This window comes from Excalfactoria chinensis, chromosome 4 (assembly GCF_039878825.1).
Source record: "Excalfactoria chinensis isolate bCotChi1 chromosome 4, bCotChi1.hap2, whole genome shotgun sequence".
Taxonomy (NCBI): Eukaryota; Metazoa; Chordata; class Aves; order Galliformes; family Phasianidae; genus Excalfactoria; species Excalfactoria chinensis.
In genome coordinates, this window is record NC_092828.1 from 57,558,524 (window position 1) to 57,579,456 (window position 20,933).

Sequence of the window (20,933 nt, forward strand, 5' to 3'; positions counted from 1 at the left end):
CTTAAACATGAAGAAAAATACACCTGGTTCCAGAAGTTCCTGATGTGTTCAGATTAAGCGTAAGGCCAAAAAATATTTCTTCCCTGGTAACTCCTCCATGCCCCTGAAATAAAATAATGGCAGAATCAGTCAGATTGGTTAATTTGTAATGAAATAAAATCACTTTACAAAGGCAAACACTATGGCAATATGGACTTTCTGTTCAAGCTCTAAGAAAAGTCAAGCAGCTGAGTATTCAGGCTCAGTTTGCGGAAGCTTTTGATGCACATCTTTTTCCTGTAAGCAAAATAGCAACACTTTCTGTTCCTTTGACTACTTCATTTAAACTGAATTATCCCCACCTGAAAAAACTGAGTAAGAGATCAAAAAATTGTGTTTTTTTTTTTTTAATTGCTATTTCCATCCATAAGGAAAAACCCCCAAAACATCATGAAGGACGAGATGATATCTACGTGCTTGAAAGACTGAGTGATCATACCATTAAATTCTTTCACTACAAGTATACTTCCATGCGTTAATAAAACTCTCATGATTTTCTTTTGGTTCCTACATTCATCCAATAGGAGCCTGACATGAATCACAAGCAAAAGCACAGTAAAAAAGGGAGAGTAAACACGTAACATAATGTTCACGTAGATTTTTAATTTTTGAGGTCTGATATGTCTCAGTGTACACAGGTATAGCATGTCTTCTTTCTTAGCAAACACAAACACTAAATTGTGTACCAAGAGCATAAAAAGCACATTTTAATGGTTTCCAGCCAGTGAAAAAAAATCAGTCTTTAAGGAAAAAATGTAACCCATGATTCAAGATTTAAAACAATCATTAAAATCAAATTTTTCTATGTGCTGATTTGAATTGTTTTCATGTCTACCTTAAATCACTCCTCTAACATATGTACGTTTCTGTTTGCTCACTCTGAATTACAGAAAACATTTCTTTTGTTCTGCTTTTGAAATAAACTACAGCAGCCAGGCTCCTCATTATTTCTAGATGCAGTCACACATTACTTCTGAAAACGTCCCTTCATTTCCTATCCTATACCACAAACTCCTCCTGCTCACCTTTTACTGACACTAATGTACTTGCAGCCAAGCAGTCAGCTTCACCAGTTCCTTGGCCCAGATGAAATAAACCTGTTGAAAATGGGAGCAAATTATTTTTTATGAAGGCCTGTGTGAGTGTAGAGAAAGGAGAAGAAACAAGCACACTTTGACATCTGCAGCACTCTGGATCCCTTACCTGACTTTGTGGCAATACCAGAAGCCACATTAATGATTACTACTAATCACCCAATACCTCTGGGAGCAAATTTTGCTTTGAGCTAACTGCAAGTTTGCAGATGAACTGATTTATTCCCACTTTGGAGTCAAAACCTGACAGTGAAAGTCATGGCAAAATCATACATACAAAACCTTCATTTATCTTTAAAGTTAACATGACCACTTTTACCACGCTTCACCGCTCCCTCTGGGGAAATAAAAAAAGGAGAAAAAGAAAAGAAAAAAAAAAGAGATCATTTAAGTGTGAAAACCATGGCCAAGCCAAAAAGAAAGACTTAGATTACTCTTCTCTTCGAAAAAATGGAGTTATCTCTCCTGTTTGATCTTTTGGCTGGGTGATGAGCACACACCTTCAGCACAAACGTAACCTTTTTCAGAATCCCACATGGCACTTGCTGCCACTTTGGAGTCACAAATGAGCATATAACAAGGGTATGCCAAGCTTGTGCTACTGTCATGGCAGGAAGGGGGTAAGGATAACACAAAGGCAGAAGACACAAAACAGTGAAAAAACAGGATTCAATATTTATGCTGCGCTAAGATGAACTACACTCATAATGCATCTGTTTGTGAATCCCAAAACTTTACATGGCTTTTATTGCCTCAGATCTCAATATTTCTTGACTAAACATACCAGTGACGTCAGATTAACATCTCAAAGACATTTTGATGAAGAAGTGTTCTTCGAAGGTAGGAGTAAGAGCTTTTACCACCATGTGCTTTCTATCTGCCATACTGAATATTAACCATTTGTCTGAGAAATCCAAGGAAGGAAAGAATTCTGCTCCAAGTTAGACTGTAGTGAGATATCCGAGCCAGAATCTCAGAATGCACTCACTTCAGCAGCATCAAAAATAATTCTGGCACTGAGTTAAAAAAGTGCAACCACATGTTACAGGTAGCCTTTTTATCTTCTTACGCAGGAGATTACTGATTAATTACTCTGACAGGAAATAATTTCATTAACTCAAACCAACCCTTCTGTTACTTTCTCTACTGTGCTAAGACATCAAGCTATTGACTGTGCCACCAGTCCATTGTTTTTCAAGTACCACTAGCATAAAATGCTAAGCACCTTGAATCTGATATGGTATGAAATCTACATGGAATCAAAGCAGTCAAAACAACAGTCCTGGTTTCAAGCCTTGACAAAAACTATTGAGAAGACAAAGAGTTACAGAATTGCTGTATTTTTTGAGAACAATTTCAAACTCAATTAGACTCCATTTCTGAAGCACCCTGATATTTAATAGTAGTGATGTAATACTGGGACCATATACTCTTTCACCTGGTTTGAAGCAGAAAGATTCAGTCAGCTACAAACAGGAGTAATGCAACCGTTGTGACATGCTTTATTAGCTAGTGTCACATTGCTGTTCTGCAAGACAAACATGAAATCTGGGCCTATTTTTCGTCAGCAGAATAAAAAAGAAGCTCGTCTACACGCAGAGGGCAGGAATTGCCTCAAAAGACGTTACAACCGAAGCAAGAAGCAGCCAAAATCACACACAGGGCCGCGAGGGCGTGAGGATGCACCAACAGGAGCCCTGGCACCGGGATCTTGGCGCAGTTTGTACCCCCCGACGAGTTCCCACCCCAACAACACGTTGCCGCCCTCAGCCATGACGGGAGCTGAGGCGGGGCGCGCCGCGCGCGGGCAGCGCTGGGCCGTGCCGGGCCGTACGGGGCCGTACCACCGCGTACCTCGCAGGGGAGCGTCGCTCTGCTCAGCGCAACGTGGCTCCCCAGAGCCGCCCAGTGGAGGAGCCCAGCAGCGCAACCGCCACTCCCCCACACGGCACCTCAGCGGTTTTCTCGCCGGCCGCCTCCTCTTTCCCCTACGCGGCCAATGGTACGAGCCGCAGGCACTCTCGCAGGTGCGGCCGACGGGACAAACCAACGGCGTTGCGGGGGGGCAGGCGGGTGAGGGAAGGAGGGAGCGGGGTGGGCGGGCACGCGCGCGCGGCGAGGAGTGATGAGAGGCGGTGGAGGCAAGAGGGTGAGGCCGGCGCGCGGCTGGCAGCGGGCGGATCAGCATCATCGGGCAGCGACGCGGCCGCCGCGGGAGATTGAAGTGCCCGCTCCGCCGCCGCGGGGCCAGGAGGGGGCGGCACTGCAGCTTCTTTGCCGACTGCCCGGGGGAGGGAAGGAGGCAGAGGAGGGGGCGGTGCGATCGCCGCTTCGCCGGTAAGCGCCGGGCAGCCGGGGCAGGCCGCGGGCCTCGAGTTCGGCCGCGTGTTGGGCGCGCCTGAGGGCGGGAAGGCGGTGGGCTGAGGGGCTGCCTCGGTGTCCTTCGGCGGCGCGCGGGGGGCGTGCGGCGGAGAGGGAGGCCGGCCCCGGGCCGACGCGGGAGCGGGCGGGCCTTGCCTCGCGGTGGCCGCGCGGAGAGCGGTCCGAGCAGGGCCCCGGCGCGGGGTGGGGGTGTGCCAGCCGGGAAACCAGTCACAAAACCCGGCCTGCTTCGAAAAATAAAGTTGTGTAGCTTGAGTCAGCTTCCTGAGCTGATTCTTGTGCGGGCGCTGAGGGGTGCAGGGAGGAAGCGGACGCTGGGCTGCGGTACGAGCGCGGGTTGGATAACGTTAGTGCCATTACTCGGTATTAATGATCTCTAGCGATCAACGAGCTGTAGTTGGGCCATCCTTGATGCAGCGTTTACTTGAGTGCTGAGAGACTTAAGATTTCAGTGGATGTTTCTCCTCGTGCCTTGCAAATCACTAAAGTCCCTCAGTGGAAACCTTACCTTTCTAGAAGCAGACTCCTTTTATAGCAGTACATGGGGGGAAATTCCTTCGGGTCAGGGTTCCTGCTGTCAGTCTCAAGGAGAACAGGCTTCTTGGGGATTAACCACTACATGATGTAAATTCTGTGACTGTTTTTTCTACATTTTCTTACCAAAACCATGTTCTGTCACACAGGGGGTGGCCTCATGTTTACAGGCACGGTGCAGGGCATCTACTGTTCCCCTAGCAGGTCCTGATGGTCACAGTGTCAGGAGCTCAAATACTAGAGAAGACAAACTTGTGAGCATGTTAGCATATAGTTCTGATGCTGTGTGTGACAAATAGAATAAGGAAAAAAATGGAATAGTCTTCATAAACTGTAACTGGGCACCAGCCTGCTTGGCCTCAGAAGCATTTTGCCAAATCACTTGACTCCTTTTAAGAACAAACTCCAGCATACATGAGCCTGCTAGTTTTACTTTGTGAAGTGGATGTAGCAGTGGAGCCAGCAATAGCAGCTGTTGGCTGATCACTTCTATGAGGTGGCCTTTCCCTCTTTGTGGTGAGGAGTTGGGACTCCCCCAAGCACTAGACGTCATATTCCCCATCTCAGCCCTCGTGTCCCTGGGCTGCCTAACAGCTCATAGAATCATATAATTGTTTGAGTAGGAAGGGACCTCATCATAAGGTCATCATGTCCAATTCTCCATCAATGAACAGGGACATAAACAGCCAGATCAGGACAGAGACCTGTCCAGCCTGACCTTGAATGTCTCCATGGATAGGGCATCCACCACCTCTCTGGGCAACCCATTCTGGTGTTTCACTACCCTTATCGTAAAAAACCTCTTCCTTAAGTTCAATCTAAATCTCCCCTCTTTTAGTTTGAAACCATGCCCTCTCTCTGCAGAACTCCCTAGTCTGTCCCCTTCTTTCTTATAACCCCTGTTAAGATATTGAATGGCTACTCTCAAGTCTCCCTGGAGCCTTCTCTTCTCCAGGCTGAACAGCCCCAACTCTCTCAGCCTGTCCTTGTGGGGATGGTGTTCCATCCCTTGGATAATTTTTGTGTCCCTCCTCTGGACATGCTGTAACAGGTCCATGTCTCCCTTGTGTTGAGGACTCCACATCTGGACCCAGTACTCTAGGTGAGGCCTCACCATAGCAGAGCAGAGGGGCAGGACCTCCCCTGACCTCCTGGCCATGCTGCTTTTGATGTAGCCCAGGGCACCACTGGCGTTCTAGGCTGTAGGGTCCATTACTGACTCATGTCCAGCTTTCCATCCACCAGTACCCCCAAATCCTTTTCAGCAGGGCTTTACTCAGTCCTGTTGTTCTCCAGCTTGTATTGATGGGGAGGTTGCTTCCACCCAGATACGAGACTTTGCACTTAGCTTCGTTGCACTTCATGAAGTTTGTTTGGGTCTGCTGCTTTAGCCTGCCTATGTATCTCTGCATGGCTTTGTGTCCTGTAGGTGTCATAGGGCTGTACTTACAGTACTTGCAGTTTCTATTCTCCTCTACCGAGATTTCTTTTGTAACTCTTCCTCCTCCTCATGGAAGCCCAGTGTTGCTAGTAAGGAAGTTGGATGTTGCTTACATGGAGCTGCTGTAGAGCTTTCTCCTGACTCAGCCTGCTTTGTAGCTTCTGTTAATCCAGTCATTTATTCTGTACTCAGTTCTCAGCTCAAGTCATGGCCCCCTCTGGCCCTATTTCTGTTGGCTGAAAGTAACAGCCAGAGTGTTCATCCCTTCTGTATTCACTGCTTTTTGTATTAAAGTTGGTTTATTTAAGCTAAAGGGAAATCACTCACACTTGGTCCTAGTGTCAAGCTTTCCCTCAAGGGAAGTTACACAAGCAGTGTGAAAAATTAAGGATCTTCATGCATTGGGAGGCTTCTTTTTGTGTCGGATGTTGTGCACCAAAGCCTGTTTGCAGGGCTAAGCCTGCGATTGTTAGTCCTGCGATTGTAAAAGCGTTAGCAGCTTCCTATTGTTAACAGCAATACGCAGAAGAGTGGTGTGAGTGTGCTGAAAGTACTGATTAGAAGTAGCTTTTTCCTTTTTAATTACGGTGTGGGTGGGCCGTTTGCTTGTTTTTAACTGTGCCAGTTTGACTTCCTTTCTCGCACGTGGCTGCGTTTCAAACTATTATCTTCCCGTCCTCTGCTTGGGAAAAAAAAAGGTACAAACCACCCGCGGGTGGGAGCGGAGCGGAGGCAGCCGGTGCCGTTCCGACCGGGGTGCTCCGGGTGCCGGCTGAGCCCCCAGCGAGCGACGGCGGGGTGCGGGCCGAGTTGCGCCCGCTCCTCCTCCGAGACTACCGCTCCCAGCAGCGCCTGGGCTGAAAGTGAAAATAAACTCCGGGCTGCGCTTCCCCCCCCCCCCCCCCCCCCTCCTCCTCCGCCTTCCCTCCTCGCACATGTCGTTTCTCTTTTGTTTTCTGCCCTGCAGGCCGGCTGAGCTCCGGATCCGCGGGACCGCTCGGAATCGCCGCGTCGGGAGAAGCCGGACCGGGATCCCGGCGCCGCGCTGTGCCCGCGGCCCGCCCCCGCCGTGAAACTTTCCCGTTTCTCTCCGCGGCTCCCACATGCGGGTTGCTAACGCGGGGCCGGCGGCTGCGCTTCCTCTCGCCGCTGTTCCTTCGGGTGCCGGCGCGCCGGCGCCCCTGGGCCCTACCGGCTGCTGCTGCCCTTCCGCGGCGCTCGAGCTGCCATGTGGGGCTAGGAGGGGCGCAGGCTGTCCCCGCGGCGCGCACCACTGAACATGGAGGCGGCGGGTAAATCCGGCGGCGGCGATCAGAGCCGCTGCGCCGGCGGCACGGACGCTCCCGCGGCCGCGTCCATGGACTGCTACTTGCGATCTCAGGGCTTGTACAGGAAGAAGGTGGCTAAGGATGGATCGTGTCTCTTCAGGGCTGTGGCCGAGCAGGTAACTAGTTGCTTAAAGAAAGCTATTGCACGTGAACGGGTGTTTTCTAAAATACAGACGAGCAGAGGTTGTATGCCAAAGGGAAAAAAATAAAATAAAATAGCGCTATCTTAATGGGGGGAGAGAAGTTCAGCGTGTGCGCAGCACGTGTTACTCTGTAAGCTTTGACCTCTTACTGCTGCCACGGAGCGTTTGTCAGATTGCAGCATTTGGGTGCAGCGGCCTTGTATTGGGACTGCAGGAAAATGAACCGAGTGGAAGGAGTTTAAAAGCCCTGTAATTTAGCTTTCCTTCTTCCTGTTGCGTTCCCTTCCCCCGTTTCATGTTTCTGTTAAAGAAAAAGTGACAGCGTCATCTTGTCTTAAATACAAACAAACAGCAGTGGGAGCTCTGGTGCTTCGCTCTGAGAGAGAAGCTTAAATACCTGTGCTAATTATACACGGTTCGCTTTTTAAAAAGATATTATTGATTTATTTTTCCCCACTGAAATGTTGAGTTTGGGCAAGCAAACGCTTGTTTCGAAGGAGTTTCTTTTGTTTCAAGGGACTAGTCGATGAGAATGTATTGATATTCTGTTCTTTTTTGTTAATGTATCTAAAATGTTTCTCCCGCTCTCCAGTGTATATATAGAACGTGTTTTTAAAAATACCTTCTGATTATATTTTTAACATTTGATTCTTATTTTGTTAAATGGGAGATCTCTAATTCAGAGTGAATAGTGTTTACTTGCAGTTTTGGCCCAATGTCTTTAGTCTTCAAGTTGAACAGATGTGAATTTGGATATGGTTTAAGTGTGTATGGATTACAAGAGAGACTACCGCTTAAATCAGCTAGAACTTACTTGCATTGTAGTGGAGACAAACTTATGTTGGATATAACTCTGAATCTACAATGAAAGCAATATTTCTCTAGTAGAGATCTGAACAGGAGGTAGAGTGTAGGTGTCGTTGAGATTTGAATTCCTGCCTTCCAAGTCAATGTTTTGGCAGCAGAACTAAACCTCTTAAATCAAGGGGAAGTGACCGTGAGGTATGTTACTTTTTGTTGGATTTCCTAAAGAATACTTGCTGGTAGCTGATTTCTGTATCCATGCCTGCTGTAGCTGGGTTTAACTAATTTAATTCCTTCAGCTGAGAAATGACAACAAATGCTACTCCTTTCACTTAATGAGTCCACATAGAATCAAACTTTTCAATTTAATGAATACATGAATTCTGCAGTTACTTAATTTTAGATATGTAGTTGAGGCTAAAGGTGTTGCTACTGAATGTGTAAACATTTGAAATATCCTTAAAAATAAAGCTGAGATATCTCTAAGGCTGTATGTAGAATACAGTCACTATTTATGAACAGTTATCAAAAATCAGAAGCACAGGTCTCACTTGTTTTGATTTCTCCCCTTGGTAGGTGTTACACTCGCAGTCTCGGCATATTGATGTTAGGATGGCTTGTGTAGACTATCTTCGGAAACATAGGGAGAAGTTTGAAGCAGTAAGTATGTTTGTTTGATTTGTGGGCATTTAGTAAAAATCTTCCTTTATTCTTTTTTCTTTCCTGGACTATATCGTTTGAGAGGATTGACTGTAGCTATATTCTAATTGATGCTTTCTAAAATGAGTGCCCTTTGCTTAACTGACATGTATGTGCTAGTGACTCGTTTTCAGAGGCCTGGAGAAAGACCTGTGTGCTGTTTGGGCTGGGCAGACATGAGTGGGAAAGAGTGGAAGCTCCAGTGTTCCTTTAAAGAAACAAACCAAAATGAAGCATTTTAAAACTCTGCAGTCTGCAGCAGACTGTTGAAATCTGAATTTTCTTTTCGAGCGATGTCTAACTTAACAAAACCCACAAAATATTCTTAGTTTTCTACTTATTTGCTTTTACTGTATATGAGCGATTTCTCTGATGAGGTGAGTGGAACTTGTTTCAAAGTCTGCAATTTATTATACGTTGCCACAGTGATTCCCCTCACCCCTTTCCTAAACATCTGTAACAAAATTCTCCATCAGCCGTGGATATAAAATAACATTTAGATATTGGTTTATATTTGGCCAACGTCATCAGTGTTACAATTGTAAAACCTATTTTTAGTTCCTCTTAAAAGAATAGTTATAAACAGTCGTGCTTCTTTTTGTGTTTTAGTGTAACACTGTCTAACTAATTTCCAGGATAAGACATAGTAGGATATGTGTAGTACATGTGAGCAGCTCTTACTAGAGGATTATTGCTTGCATCTCTTTTTCTCTGTTAAAAATTACCCAGGCACCAACAAAAAGGCTGTCTTTGATACACATTAGCTCAACAAGGAAAAGGAGATCAGTATGTACATATACTGTAACTTCTGACAAAATGCCCTGGAATGTAAATGATGCATGTTAGTGATGTGCAAATTGTCAGGAAAGATTTAGGCAAATTAGAGTGAGTCTCTCCAAGAGGATGCAGTACTGACTCACCTGCTTGTGTTTGCCAGGGCAATTGGATTTGTTTCTGCCCAGTCCCTCTCATGACTTTGCAACTCTTAGATCCTTTCTTAGATTCTTGTTTCCTAGTGTTTCTTTTCTGTCAGATAACTTACTACAGCTCTGCTGATATCTTTTGCTTCTCATGTCTATTATTCTACTCTGTGTTTTCTGTCTATGAAGTGGTGTTATTGTTCACTTTTTTCTCTTAAAAATACATTCCTCTTTCCCAGTGTTTCTTAGACTCTTCCCTTATTTTCTGCCTTAGTAGTTAAGTGTTACTGATACATATTGGTGCTCCTTGGTGAAGTTTCTCTCTGCCTATTGTAACCATTTCAGCTTTGGTTTCTACCTTTATTGAATTAGTCCTGCTATAACCAAAGTTTCAGGTGGCTGTAATCAGTTTTCCATTTCATCCTCATCTTCTCTTAAAGTCTGTCACTGATTGCTTCTGCCTTCTCTTCACTTAGAAAAAACAAACAAACAAACTCAAAAAGCAGACCTCTTCTGTTTTCAATCAGAACTTCTGGTGCTCTTCCTTTCTTCCTTTATGTGTTATCTTTAGGTTGTTTTATTTCAACATACTCAACAACTGCTGTCTATGCTGCTGTTTCACAGATCCTTTACTTCATACCTGCTTGCTTCAGCTAAATTAAAAAAATTAGCCAGGCTTCTTGATGTTTTTATGTCAAGTCCGGTTTGAAATTGCTGAAGCAGAGCTTTTAATATCACAATTCTATTCTGTTATTCTTATTACCTTGTTTCTTATTCTGTATGGGCAGAGAGGCTATTCTGCCTGTGTCTTAAGTTCATAATGGAGACTATTTCTTTATTTTTAGCCTCTGTGGGTCTAAATTTTAGCTAAATTAAGCAGTTTGACTCTAAATAGCTATTTTTAAATATAGCTTCTCTGTTGGCCAGCATGGCTGGAAGGCGGAAGTTAATGTGACTCTGTTTCTGCAGCATCTCCCTCCACAGTGTTGACAGAAGCAGTTTTGCTCACTGTGCATGTTAAGTGCAGCTGAGGGATTATATTCTTAGCTTATTGCTTACGGAGTTGTCTGTTTGTTGTTTTTTTTAGCATTCTTATACTGAAAGTAAAAGTGCTTTATTTAAAGTGATACAGAAAAGGCAAAAAACTTCCTGATGATTTGCCTGCACAGTGTACAGGTGCTGCAGAATGTGACCCCATTTCTGTCCAACTGCTGCCAGTTTCTTACAACAAGATACTTGAATAAGCTCACACATACTTTGCTTTGTGATGCTGCGTGTGCCATAAGCATCTATTTGACAGCATCTTTTCTACTGGATTCTTCGTTGACTACTGGGTTTTCTTGTTTGTTTTTTGTTTTCATTGTGTGAGATCTCCAAAAGCTGTTCATGTGGCTGTTTCCTAAAATGCAGACATTTGACTTTTTTTTTTATTTCCCCCCCTTTAAAACTACATAATTTCATGTGATCATGAGCGCTTTGTGTGCTGGGTGCTCATAAGTTTCTTGTGGTGTGTTGCCTTAGTGCAGTTGGCCATAGGCTGGGGGAATTCATATGCAGTGCTACTAAAATTAACTTTCTTTTTTGTTTTAATACAGTTCATAGAGGGGCCATTTGAAGAATATTTAAAATGTTTGGAAAATCCACAGGTACAGTAATCTTGGCTAATAATAGAAAGTAGTTCTTATCTTGGTAATTGGGATTGTTTTGTTGCAAGTATTTTTGACTGAGTTCAAGGGATTTTGTGTTTTCTGATTATGTGAGGGCTGCTCTGAAAGTAGTGCCTCTCATTTTATTAAGTTGGCCCATGACATTACAGGCAGATGGTGGTGGTACAGCAGTAGAGGGTGATCCTTCCCACCAGTATCCCATTCCATGTTGTTGCTGTGTGACAGGCGGCAGCAGAGGTGCAGTCTGACAAAATGGCTGCTGACGTGGAAGTGGGTATGAAGAAGCAAAGGGTTGTCCTTGAATTCCTCCATGCAGGGGAAAATGGCATCCACTGACAGTCATCAATGCTTGCTGAATGCTTATGGACATCAAACAGTGAGGCAGTGGGTGGTGCGTTTGAGAAGTGATGACAGGAGGGCACTTTCACTGGTGCAGATTTTTACAAGTACGGAATGCACTCACTGGTGAAAATACATTGCTAATGGTGGGGGCTATGTTGAAAATGTTGTACTATGTTGTATCTGAGAATTTGCTTTATCAGTTAGTGTTATTGTGCTCATTGTACCTCCTATAGTATCCATGGAAGTGAATAGGAGGCATTACTTTCAGAAGAGACTTGTGTACATACGTATATGCTCTTTTGTAAAGTATAAAATGTTTTGGTTTTTTTCTTTTGTTTCCATTTTAATGTTTTGCTTCCTCAAATTGTATCCAAATTTTTGAAGCCTCTAAAAATGGAGAAAAAAAAAAAAAGGCAGCACGATCAGCTTTTTCTTTAAGACTGCCTTGAGTAAAGCTCTGAAGATTTAGGTGATGAAAAGACAGCTACTGACATATGGGACATTACATACAGTAGCCACAGGTTACTGTTACAGAGATGCTGATGTGGTGCATAATTATTTTCATTTTTAAAGTTAGGGAGATGACAGCTTGTATAAAGTGAGGAAAAAGGAGAACTATCTAGTACAACATAAAGAAAGAAAACAAAAGAACAACATGGTATTTGGAGAGTGTATTTACACATGCTCTGCCAAAATAAAAGCATTTTGTTTTTCTCCTGCAATTACAACATCCCTAGTGAAAGCAACTCTTCAGATGTCTTTTTTTTTTCTTTTCAACTTTCAAAACATATGGAGGAAGGGAGAAAAACGGATGTTTAATCCCTTCTTTTGTCTTTGCTTTTCCAAGGTTTTTTAATCGTACAGCATTGTTACTCAGATAATGAGGCTCTGTGCTGTACCAAATGGTAAATTTTGCCGTTTTCCATTGTTGTAAGTTCTCAGGTTTTGTGCAGATCAGTTTCTACTTGGGACAAAAAAGCCTCCAGTTTCTGTCTCTGAACCTTAGTTGGAACAACTGCTATTTCAAAAGGTCTTTCAATACAATCAAATTACCCTGGTTGAACTCCAGACTCAGTGTCAATAGGTTTATATTTGACAGCAATTACCTGCTTCTCAGTATCTACTCATGACGAGGTATATTTGTGTGTTTGATTGTTTCTTTTTTTTTCTTCCCAATACAGGAATGGGTTGGACAAGTAGAAATAAGTGCCCTTTCACTTATGTACAAGTAAGACACCCTTAAGTATGTTGTATTGATGTCAATTCAGTTGCTTTGTTAGTTAATCAGTTGGAATACCAAAGATGGAATTGTATGTCCTATCTTAGTTCTCCAGAAGATTTCAAATACATTTGGAAAACTGCGGCTCTCAAGGAATTAAATAGGATTTGAGAAGTGAGCTTTCAAAATGACATTTAGCCTGGGGTTTGGGTAACAGCTTGTCATTCTTGTCACCCGTGTGACGCAATTGTGGGTAGTGTCATGCTGTTTGTATTTTTGTTAACAGAAAAGAAGATGTACAATGTTAAAACTGCATTTCTCCCTATTTCTCATGAAGGCTTTGATAGTAGCCCTGTTACTAAGCTGTGATCTGTGCCCATTTCTTAATTGCTTTGGCTCAGATGCTCTGGATTGGGTTGGTGGAACGAATATTGTAGGCTGTCTGTTAGAAAGTCATTCTGGTACTTCCCCCAGTGTGAAGCTGGGTAAGACTTCAAGTTTACCATGGCATCTTTTATTCTCATTTTTGTGTACGTTTTCCTTTTTCTACTCTATCAGTGCAGACAAAATAGGGCAACCATAGCCTGAGCTAAGCTTGAACGTTTTAGTATTTGTGTCTAGACAAATGCTCCTCTTGGTGATGAACAGTTTTACAGATTCGTTTTAAGTAAATATTAATATTACATGTTAACCTTTACTTAGAAAATAGCATATATTTTTCTTATAGATATTCAGCATATTGGTTTATATAACTTCTTTATTTTGAATATTTCTCTTCTTATTGATTGTTACATGAACTCTAAAATAGTCTTTTTTTTCCTCCCCTCAGGAAAGATTTCATAATATATCGGGAACCAAATGCTTCTCCTTCACACGTGACTGAAAATGGCTTTTCTGATAAGGTTAAAATAATATTTGTGTGTATATATATGTGTATAGTGAAATATGAATGAAGGCTACTTCAATTAACAACAAGTAATATGATTTTTATTAGTCAACACAAATACTGAGATAATTCAATTTGAACCATTTGTTCTGTACCTATTTAAGACAACAATTCTGTTAATACATGTAGTTCATTTTAAATAGCTGGTCTGTATTTGGTGTGTGGTGTATCTTCTTAGTAGCTTAAAATTCTGTAGAAATCTACAACTGCTGCCACCTCATAGTTGTGTTGGCCTTATTTTTTGACTCCTAGCCAGCTTTTTTTTGTTGTTGTTGTTTAAAAGACATCCACTAAATTTTTGGGTTGTTTTATTGTTATTTTGAGATCCTGAGATATAGTGAGAGATGTTGATTTGAGTTTAAAGGTACTGTTTGAGTGAGAGGCAAAACCTAAAATACATGGGTTTTTTTGTTTGTTTTGTAGGTATTGCTGTGCTTCTCAAATGGAAACCACTATGATATTGTTTATCCCATTGAGTACTCAGAAAGGGCTGCCCTGTGCCAGTGTAAGTATTCTGTGGATTAGCTAAAAGCACACGTTTTTACTGCAAATGATAATCCAGGGTTCAGTTAAAGGGAAAAGGCTCTGTCTGAATATTTATTAACATTCTGTTGGAGCTTAATTTTCCATTTGATTGTCAGTGATTGTATGATTCTTTCTGTGCCTTGATTCTTGAGGCGTGGCTGCAAATTAACTACCCAGAGGGGAACACTTACCTGCCTCTGGGTATCTTATCTGTGTGCTGTGATATGAACTGAAAATGTTGGTGTACTGATTTATAATCTATTGAATTGTTTGCTCAGCATTTGGGTTTTAATTTTGTATTTCAGATGATGTTATTGAAGTAGTTCACTTAAAAATTATCCTTGCATGCGTAACTTCTGCAGAAATCATGGGAGTTGCGTATGCAAAAGATAACCGTCTATGTGAGTTACTGTATTTGTTACCAGAGTGGAGTAATGCCCAAAGGTTCCAGCCAGCTTCAGTGGGTCCCTTGGCATCCCATACAGGGATTTTTATTCATAGTGAAATTCCTGCCCACATACAGAGTTGCAAGACTAAGGCCCAGTTTTCCTGTCAGGAGGTCTGATTGCTAGTAGCTTATTGCGTACAGGTTAAACTACAGCAGCTACAGCTGTTTTGGCTTGTAACAACTTCACTGTTTCAGTTCATGCTTATTTACTTTGAAGTGACTTCAAACTCCACTGTAATGGTGGTGTAAAATTTCATTTACCTCATAACTGATCTTGTTCTACCGCTTTCTTGTCCCCTTCCTCAGCTCTTCTTTATGAGTTGCTGTATGAGAAGGTGTTTGGTACAGATGTAAAGAAAATTATAGCAGAACTTAGTTCTGTTGGCATGGCAGAAGAAAATAATGGTAGCAGTGAATTTTCTGCTTCAGATTCAGAGGATGAAAACTACAGGTAAATGGATTTAGAACTTACCATAAGATGCATGTGGAAAAATACATGTTAAATGAATTCTGTGAATTTCTTGCGCGTAGCAGAACTTAACAGGGTTGAAAGCATTTAAGAATTAATGAGGAGAAACAAAGAGGAAGGGTTAGAACTACAAAAGAATTACTTATGTGATCTTGACTGTAACTAAAGACCTAGTTTGTGTGTTTTTCCTGCAATCTACCTTTAGGTGTCATTACTTATTGGAATGCTGCCATTGGAACATGTCCCTCTTCCTGTCTAAAGCAGAATAATTCCTGGGGAGAATTGTCAGTATGTCAGTGTGGCATGGTAAACTTCGTGAGAATTGGTTACCTCACTCTTGTACTAGTAATGTAGGGAGTCTGCTTTAGCAGAGGGGTGGACTTGGTGATCTCCAGAGGTCCCTTCCTGCCCATGTGATTCTATGGTGCTGGTGGAAATTGACAGAGAGAGAATACTAAGTTTTGGGGAAGACATTAGTTTTCTTTCTTCTTTGGGGTGGGGGGGAATAATAGGAAACATTTCCAAATAAAATGTGACATATTTCTGTGTAGGGGAACAGTTTCATAGGTAAATGTCAGCGTGGAAAACTTCTCTATTCCTTTCTGATGTTAGAGCTTTCCTGAGCTACATGTACAATGACATTGTCCTCTATCATTGGATTCATAAGCAAATGGGCTGCTAACCTCTGTAGCACATTTGTTAGTGGATGTCACACACTCAGGTGTTGTATGACTATCTCATTTGGTGTTGTTGATGCAAGACCTAGTAGGTGTGAATCTTGACCTGCTTAATCTCAATTACAAATATTTTGCTCTGTGTATTAATTCTTAAGGTTTTATTTATTTATTTATTTATTTTCTTGTCTTAAAGTTTAGCTTATCTTGTTTCTTCACCTAGGATTCTGGAAGTTTTTTCATTTTATAAATGTTAACTTTGCAGTTATGATATTTTAAGATGTAAGCAGCTATTTGGCTGTGGGAGAAGTTAATACTGATGATTACCTAAAACTTCCATTAATGTCAGGGGTAGAAAAACAGAGTAAGATACAGTGCCTGATCCTGGTTAACTAGTGGGTTATGATGTCCTTTATTTCTGATGGCTTCTTTTGCTCTGTTTTTCTTACGTAACTGCAACATTTTAGAGGAATTTTTTTCCCTTGCCACCCTACTTTATTTATTTATGTTATAAACCGATAGCTGTGTCTTAGTGTAAGATAGGCTTCCTAAAACTTGTCCTTTAAAAATGAAATCTTAGTTTCAGCCTTGTGTGGTATAGAAATGTAAAGCGTGTTTTAGACTTAGCTTTTTCATCGTAAGAGACAAAGATGTTGCATGGTATGTTCAGTGCTGAAAAATATCAAGAGAGTGGTAGCCTCAGTACTTTTATCAGCTTTTAAGACATTTCTTGCTTAGTCCTTATTAGTAATATACTGTCACTGTTCCTTCTTTTCTTCTGTAGAAGTAAAGCTGCAGCAGTTGGTGATATGAATGGATTAAAGTCTCTTTCTGGCAGCAAGGTATTTATTTAAGATTTATTTTTTCTTCTGTTAACTTATATTCTGATTTTTTTTTATTTTTTTTTTTAAATTTTGTCAGTGTTTATGATATTTGATACTTGAATTTCTACTTGTGCAAACGTGTACTATTTTAAAATCTACTTGGTTCCTTGAAAAGTGATGTTTGCTTTCATTGTGGATGGATAGTGTCCTTTGTACTGCTGCTTATTTCTTTATTTTGTTCTGGTTAAAAGAACTCCATTTGAATTAATTTTTCAAAGCTTTCCTATGCTTTATGTATTTTTTGTTCTTTTGTATTTAAGTTCAGTGTCTCAGTGCTGTGATTGAAAAATCTGTAAGTGTAAACTTCTGTTTAATTGACCACTTTAACGCTTCGTTCTGTTTCATACAGCACCTTAAGAGCAGTGGAAATCCCACCCTGTTTCTGCCTAAGAAAGTTCTTAAATCACTCAATCCATCAGTTTACAGAAATGTTGAATATGATGTTTGGCTACAATCCAAATGGGGTAAGTAACTGCATACTTAAAGTTCCATCTATAGCAAGCTGAGATGGGAAGCAGAGCCCTTTTGAACTGTGATGTGAATGGTGGTTTCATTTTAGGCAGCGGTCTTCCTCTTATGTGTCCATGCGTAGGTTGAGGGCCTGGACTGCTGCTTTTTAGTTTAACTGTATCAATGAAGTCACTAAGTCATTAGTGTATTTAAACTAACAGTATGTTACTACTAATGTATTTACAGATCAGCAAAAACAAGATTTTTCTATTGCTGCTGGCATGCAATACTCAATTGGAGATAAATGTAAAGTAAGTAATATGTAATTTATTCTGAGACAGTGTCTTCAGTAAAGCTGAAGATTCTTGATGGACTGTCTGCTTCTAAACTGTTTTGTGAAGTTTTGAAAGCCACATTTCATAAAGCAGAGATACCTGGAATGCTCTCTGTGCTGTATGTGTTTTTTAAGAAATTATGTTGATTGAAGATTTGGTTTTTGATGCATTTACTGGTTGATGTGTTCTTATTTCTCAGCTCTTCTGTTGCCCAGAGGACAGGATCTATTTTTCATATTACTAATAGCTTAAAGATTTGTTTTCTCTCATTTTCTTCTGTGAAGCTTAGGCTCTTTGTTGTTTGTTTTTTTTATCTTTCTATTTATTTTTCCATAGGTGCGCTTAGACCATAACGGGAAATTTTATAATGCCCATATTCAAGAGGTTTGCTCTGAGAATGGGCCAGTTGTTGTATTTGTAGAAGAGCTTGGAGCAAAGTAAGTGCTTAATTTCTTTTGGGAATGAGTGCCAAAGCATTACTGTAGTTCAGAAGTGGTTTCAGCACGGGCACCTGCTTCTTTACCTGAAGCAGCTCTGCTGAAACATTTCTAAGAAAACAATACATTAAATAAACTAAGGAGGGGAGTTGCACAGTAATTGTCACTGCAGTCTCTTATTTTCTTTAGTGCATTGTATTCTGTATATTACTTGTGCAGTAAATAAGTGACCATATTAGCATTATGTATTAAAAAAAAAAATCCTAATAGTATTGCTTGCAGAAGCTCCAATTCTAAATAGATTAATGTTTAAATGTTGCTTGTTGTGATCAATAATAAGATGCTAGATTTGTGGCAAGCTTTCCATGTGAAAAGGCACATCAGTTTGCTTAACTTCACTGTTGGTTGAGTAGGTCCACTTGATTTCAAACAAATTGTCTTTCAGGTAAGTGGAAGCTTTTCAGCATACCTCAGGACAACTTAACTGTTTAAAATTGGTGATGGGGGGGGAGGGCAGAGAGTGGTTCTATCCTTTATATTTTTATTTTTGACTGTCTTCTTGAGCTGTGCTGTAATTTTTGTGATTCTTCTGGGGGAAAAAAGTGAAATCAGTGAAGTGTGTTGGGTAGTTGTGTAGTTTGGGAACAGGAAATGCAGTCAAGGTAAAAAAAAAGGGAAGGAAGAAGATCCCTTTTAATCTAATGGAATTTCCTTCTATAAGAAAACTGGAAACTCTGCAAGAATTGAGCTGTACTTTCTGTCTGCAGGTGAATAGAAAATAAACTACTGTAGGACATCTATGAGCTGTAGAATGCTGGCTAAATTTGTATTGCCTTACAAGGAAATTTTTTTAAAAGGGAAGAAGTTCTATGTATTGCTTGAATATAATAGTAAAGAAGCAGGGACAATGAATACAGTGTTAGCAAAAATGGAAAGATCCACCATTCTTCATAAACACATGGTATTCCCAAGTCTGGTCTTAAATATTTTCCCTTTCCCTCCATCCTTTCTTGTTTTGTAGGCATTCTGTGTCACTGAAGAGCCTTAAACCTCTTCCACAGGCCTCTCCTATGGAGGGCTGGAACACTGTGCCAGGGAAGAAGATGAAAAAGTTTTTCCCGACATGGGGACAGAATGCTCAGCCTGGTAGGATGCCAACACCTGTCTTTCTGTGGCGGAATCTTTGTCATATGTTTTATCCCAAAGAGATGAAAAATAATATATGAGTTATGTCTTGATTTCTTTATCAAAGATGCAGATTGCAGAGGGCCAAAGAATCAGAGCAAGTCAATAAAACCCCAGTCAGCACTACCTCCTCGACTTCAGCATACTGTGGGAACCAGGCAGCATCAGTTTGTATGTTCTGGGCCTCAACCTCATCAGACCTCAACTGAGCAAAAAGCTCCAGGCAGGAATTCTTCCCAAGCTGTAAGGTAAAACGACAGATAACATTTTCCTTATCTTGAACTCTAGCTATGCTTCTTGGAATGCTAGTTCCTGTTTAGGTGCTTTTGTCGTACTCTTGACATGTGTTGCTGTTGAATTCCTAGGAAGTATTTTGAGTCCTTATAAATATGCATAAGCACAGGAGATGATTTTTTTTCATTGCCAAAGCTGCTTCAAAATTGTTGCTATCGTGAGCTTCTACTTTCAGTTTATTCTTATTTGTTTTTTCTTGTATGCCAACATTTCCCCGGGAAGGGCTGTTCCTTTAACCCAAATGCAGAAGGGATCCTGAAAGGTTTAGTTAAATAGTTCAGAAAGCTCCAACAGTAGTGTTGATTTTGCGTAGTGCTGCTTCATGTTTTGAAAACTATGAATTTATGTTTACAGAAACGTCCTTTACTTAGTGCTTTTTTTCTCTTGTACAGCTGTCAGTGCTGTTATGGGGCTGCTCAGTTCTCAGAAGGCAAAAAAAGCCTCCCTTTGTTTCCTTAAATTTTTTGCATGTGGTGGGAATTTTTGCAATAGGTGGGAAGGTTTTTAGTATATATAGAATCACATACGCAGTTCTGCTTAATAAGTACTTGCTTTCTGCTTTCCTAAACTGAGTTTTTATTGTGCTTGATACTTTGATGAAATGTTTTATCTTTTTGCTCACAGGAAACCAGACCGTGAGAGAACTGAGGATCTTAACCATGGTGGGAGAGACTGTAACTACTTTGGCCTATCTCCAGAGGAACGTAGGGAGAAGCAGGCAATAGAAGAGTCCCGTTCTCTTTATGAGATCCAGCAGAGGGATGAACAAGCTTTTCCTGCCCTATCCAATGTATGTGTTTTTTTTCTGTTGCTGTAATTGATTAACTCATTCTCCACACCTGTCCATGAACTGTTAACTAGTTACTGTTGATTTGCTGTTCTTGTGTTGTTGTTAGAGGTGTTTTCTTCACATTCACTTTCTACGCAGCAACGTGTAAATCTACAGTATGTGTTCAGTATGAGGCATATGGTTAGTAGCTTGCTTTGTGAATAGTGAATATCCACATTAGATAGTTTTTTAGGTGCGTAAATACAGTAGAGATATGAGCTGAAGCCCTGGGCTTGTGTCTTGATTTTTCTTCTGGTGTTTGGAGTGCTTTATGCTCCCCTGTAGTTACTCACCCATTGCTTTTTCTCAAATAGTGGGATCAAATCTTATGCAAGGACAAAACTTTCTCTGAAATTCAGTTTCATAATGAAAAAAAGCTCATGAAATTGCACCGTGGTGCTTGAATTAATATCACAGACTTCTAGGTGCCTTTTTCTGATTCAGTTCACATAGAAATGTTTTATTTAGAGGTAACTTTTCTGAGAACTCGCCTGGTGTGATAGTAATACAGATGCTTTGTGTTAGACTTGTTCTTTTTTCTGTGGTGGAACGGAGATGGCTTCAGTAGATTCCTCATTGTCTGAAGGAAGATTGTAGCCTTTAGATTTAATGGATTGTTCTGCTGATGTGGGTTTTCTTTAAAGTGGACTAGTCTCTGCACATCCAGGGAATAAACAGATCCTGTAGATAAAAGGATATAATTTAAAGTAGAAATTCCTCAAGTGAAGCAGTTCTAGTTTGTCATGTAAACTAATTACATGACCGCTTTTAAAGCAAAATTTAGCAATAAATGGAAGGGTAAATGAATCTGATTCTGATGAAGACTACTTTTCTCCTTCTTCCTT

General features: G+C 41.2%; 1 protein-coding gene and 1 long non-coding RNA gene across 6 annotated transcripts in view; one reads left to right on the forward strand and one right to left on the reverse strand.

Moving 5' to 3' along the window:
• On the reverse strand, positions 1-3,104 carry LOC140252276 (uncharacterized). The gene is made up of 3 exons (XR_011903600.1): positions 2,988-3,104; positions 1,065-1,136; positions 1-103 (listed from the first exon to the last, which is right to left on the reverse strand). It is a non-coding gene; the product is annotated as an uncharacterized lncRNA (long non-coding RNA).
• The window catches only part of OTUD4 (OTU deubiquitinase 4), a 25,836-nt gene continuing 7,947 nt past the window's right edge, over positions 3,045-20,933 (forward strand). For 2 of the 5 annotated variants that reach the window (XM_072336751.1, XM_072336755.1), the window contains exons 1-15: positions 3,257-3,470; positions 6,458-6,934; positions 8,342-8,425; positions 10,980-11,030; positions 12,575-12,621; positions 13,442-13,514; positions 13,982-14,063; positions 14,838-14,982; positions 16,459-16,516; positions 16,908-17,022; positions 17,255-17,319; positions 17,680-17,780; positions 18,802-18,926; positions 19,033-19,213; positions 19,884-20,049. In XM_072336751.1, the coding sequence (XP_072192852.1) occupies positions 6,770-6,934; positions 8,342-8,425; positions 10,980-11,030; positions 12,575-12,621; positions 13,442-13,514; positions 13,982-14,063; positions 14,838-14,982; positions 16,459-16,516; positions 16,908-17,022; positions 17,255-17,319; positions 17,680-17,780; positions 18,802-18,926; positions 19,033-19,213; positions 19,884-20,049 (1,458 nt within the window). In that variant the 5' untranslated portion in view covers positions 3,257-3,470; positions 6,458-6,769. Of the gene's footprint in view, positions 3,161-3,256; positions 3,471-6,457; positions 6,935-8,341; positions 8,426-10,979; positions 11,031-12,574; positions 12,622-13,441; positions 13,515-13,981; positions 14,064-14,837; positions 14,983-16,458; positions 16,517-16,907; positions 17,023-17,254; positions 17,320-17,679; positions 17,781-18,801; positions 18,927-19,032; positions 19,214-19,883; positions 20,050-20,933 lie in introns of those variants that run through there. The other 3 variants (XM_072336752.1, XM_072336753.1, XM_072336754.1) reach the window with 3 other exon arrangements.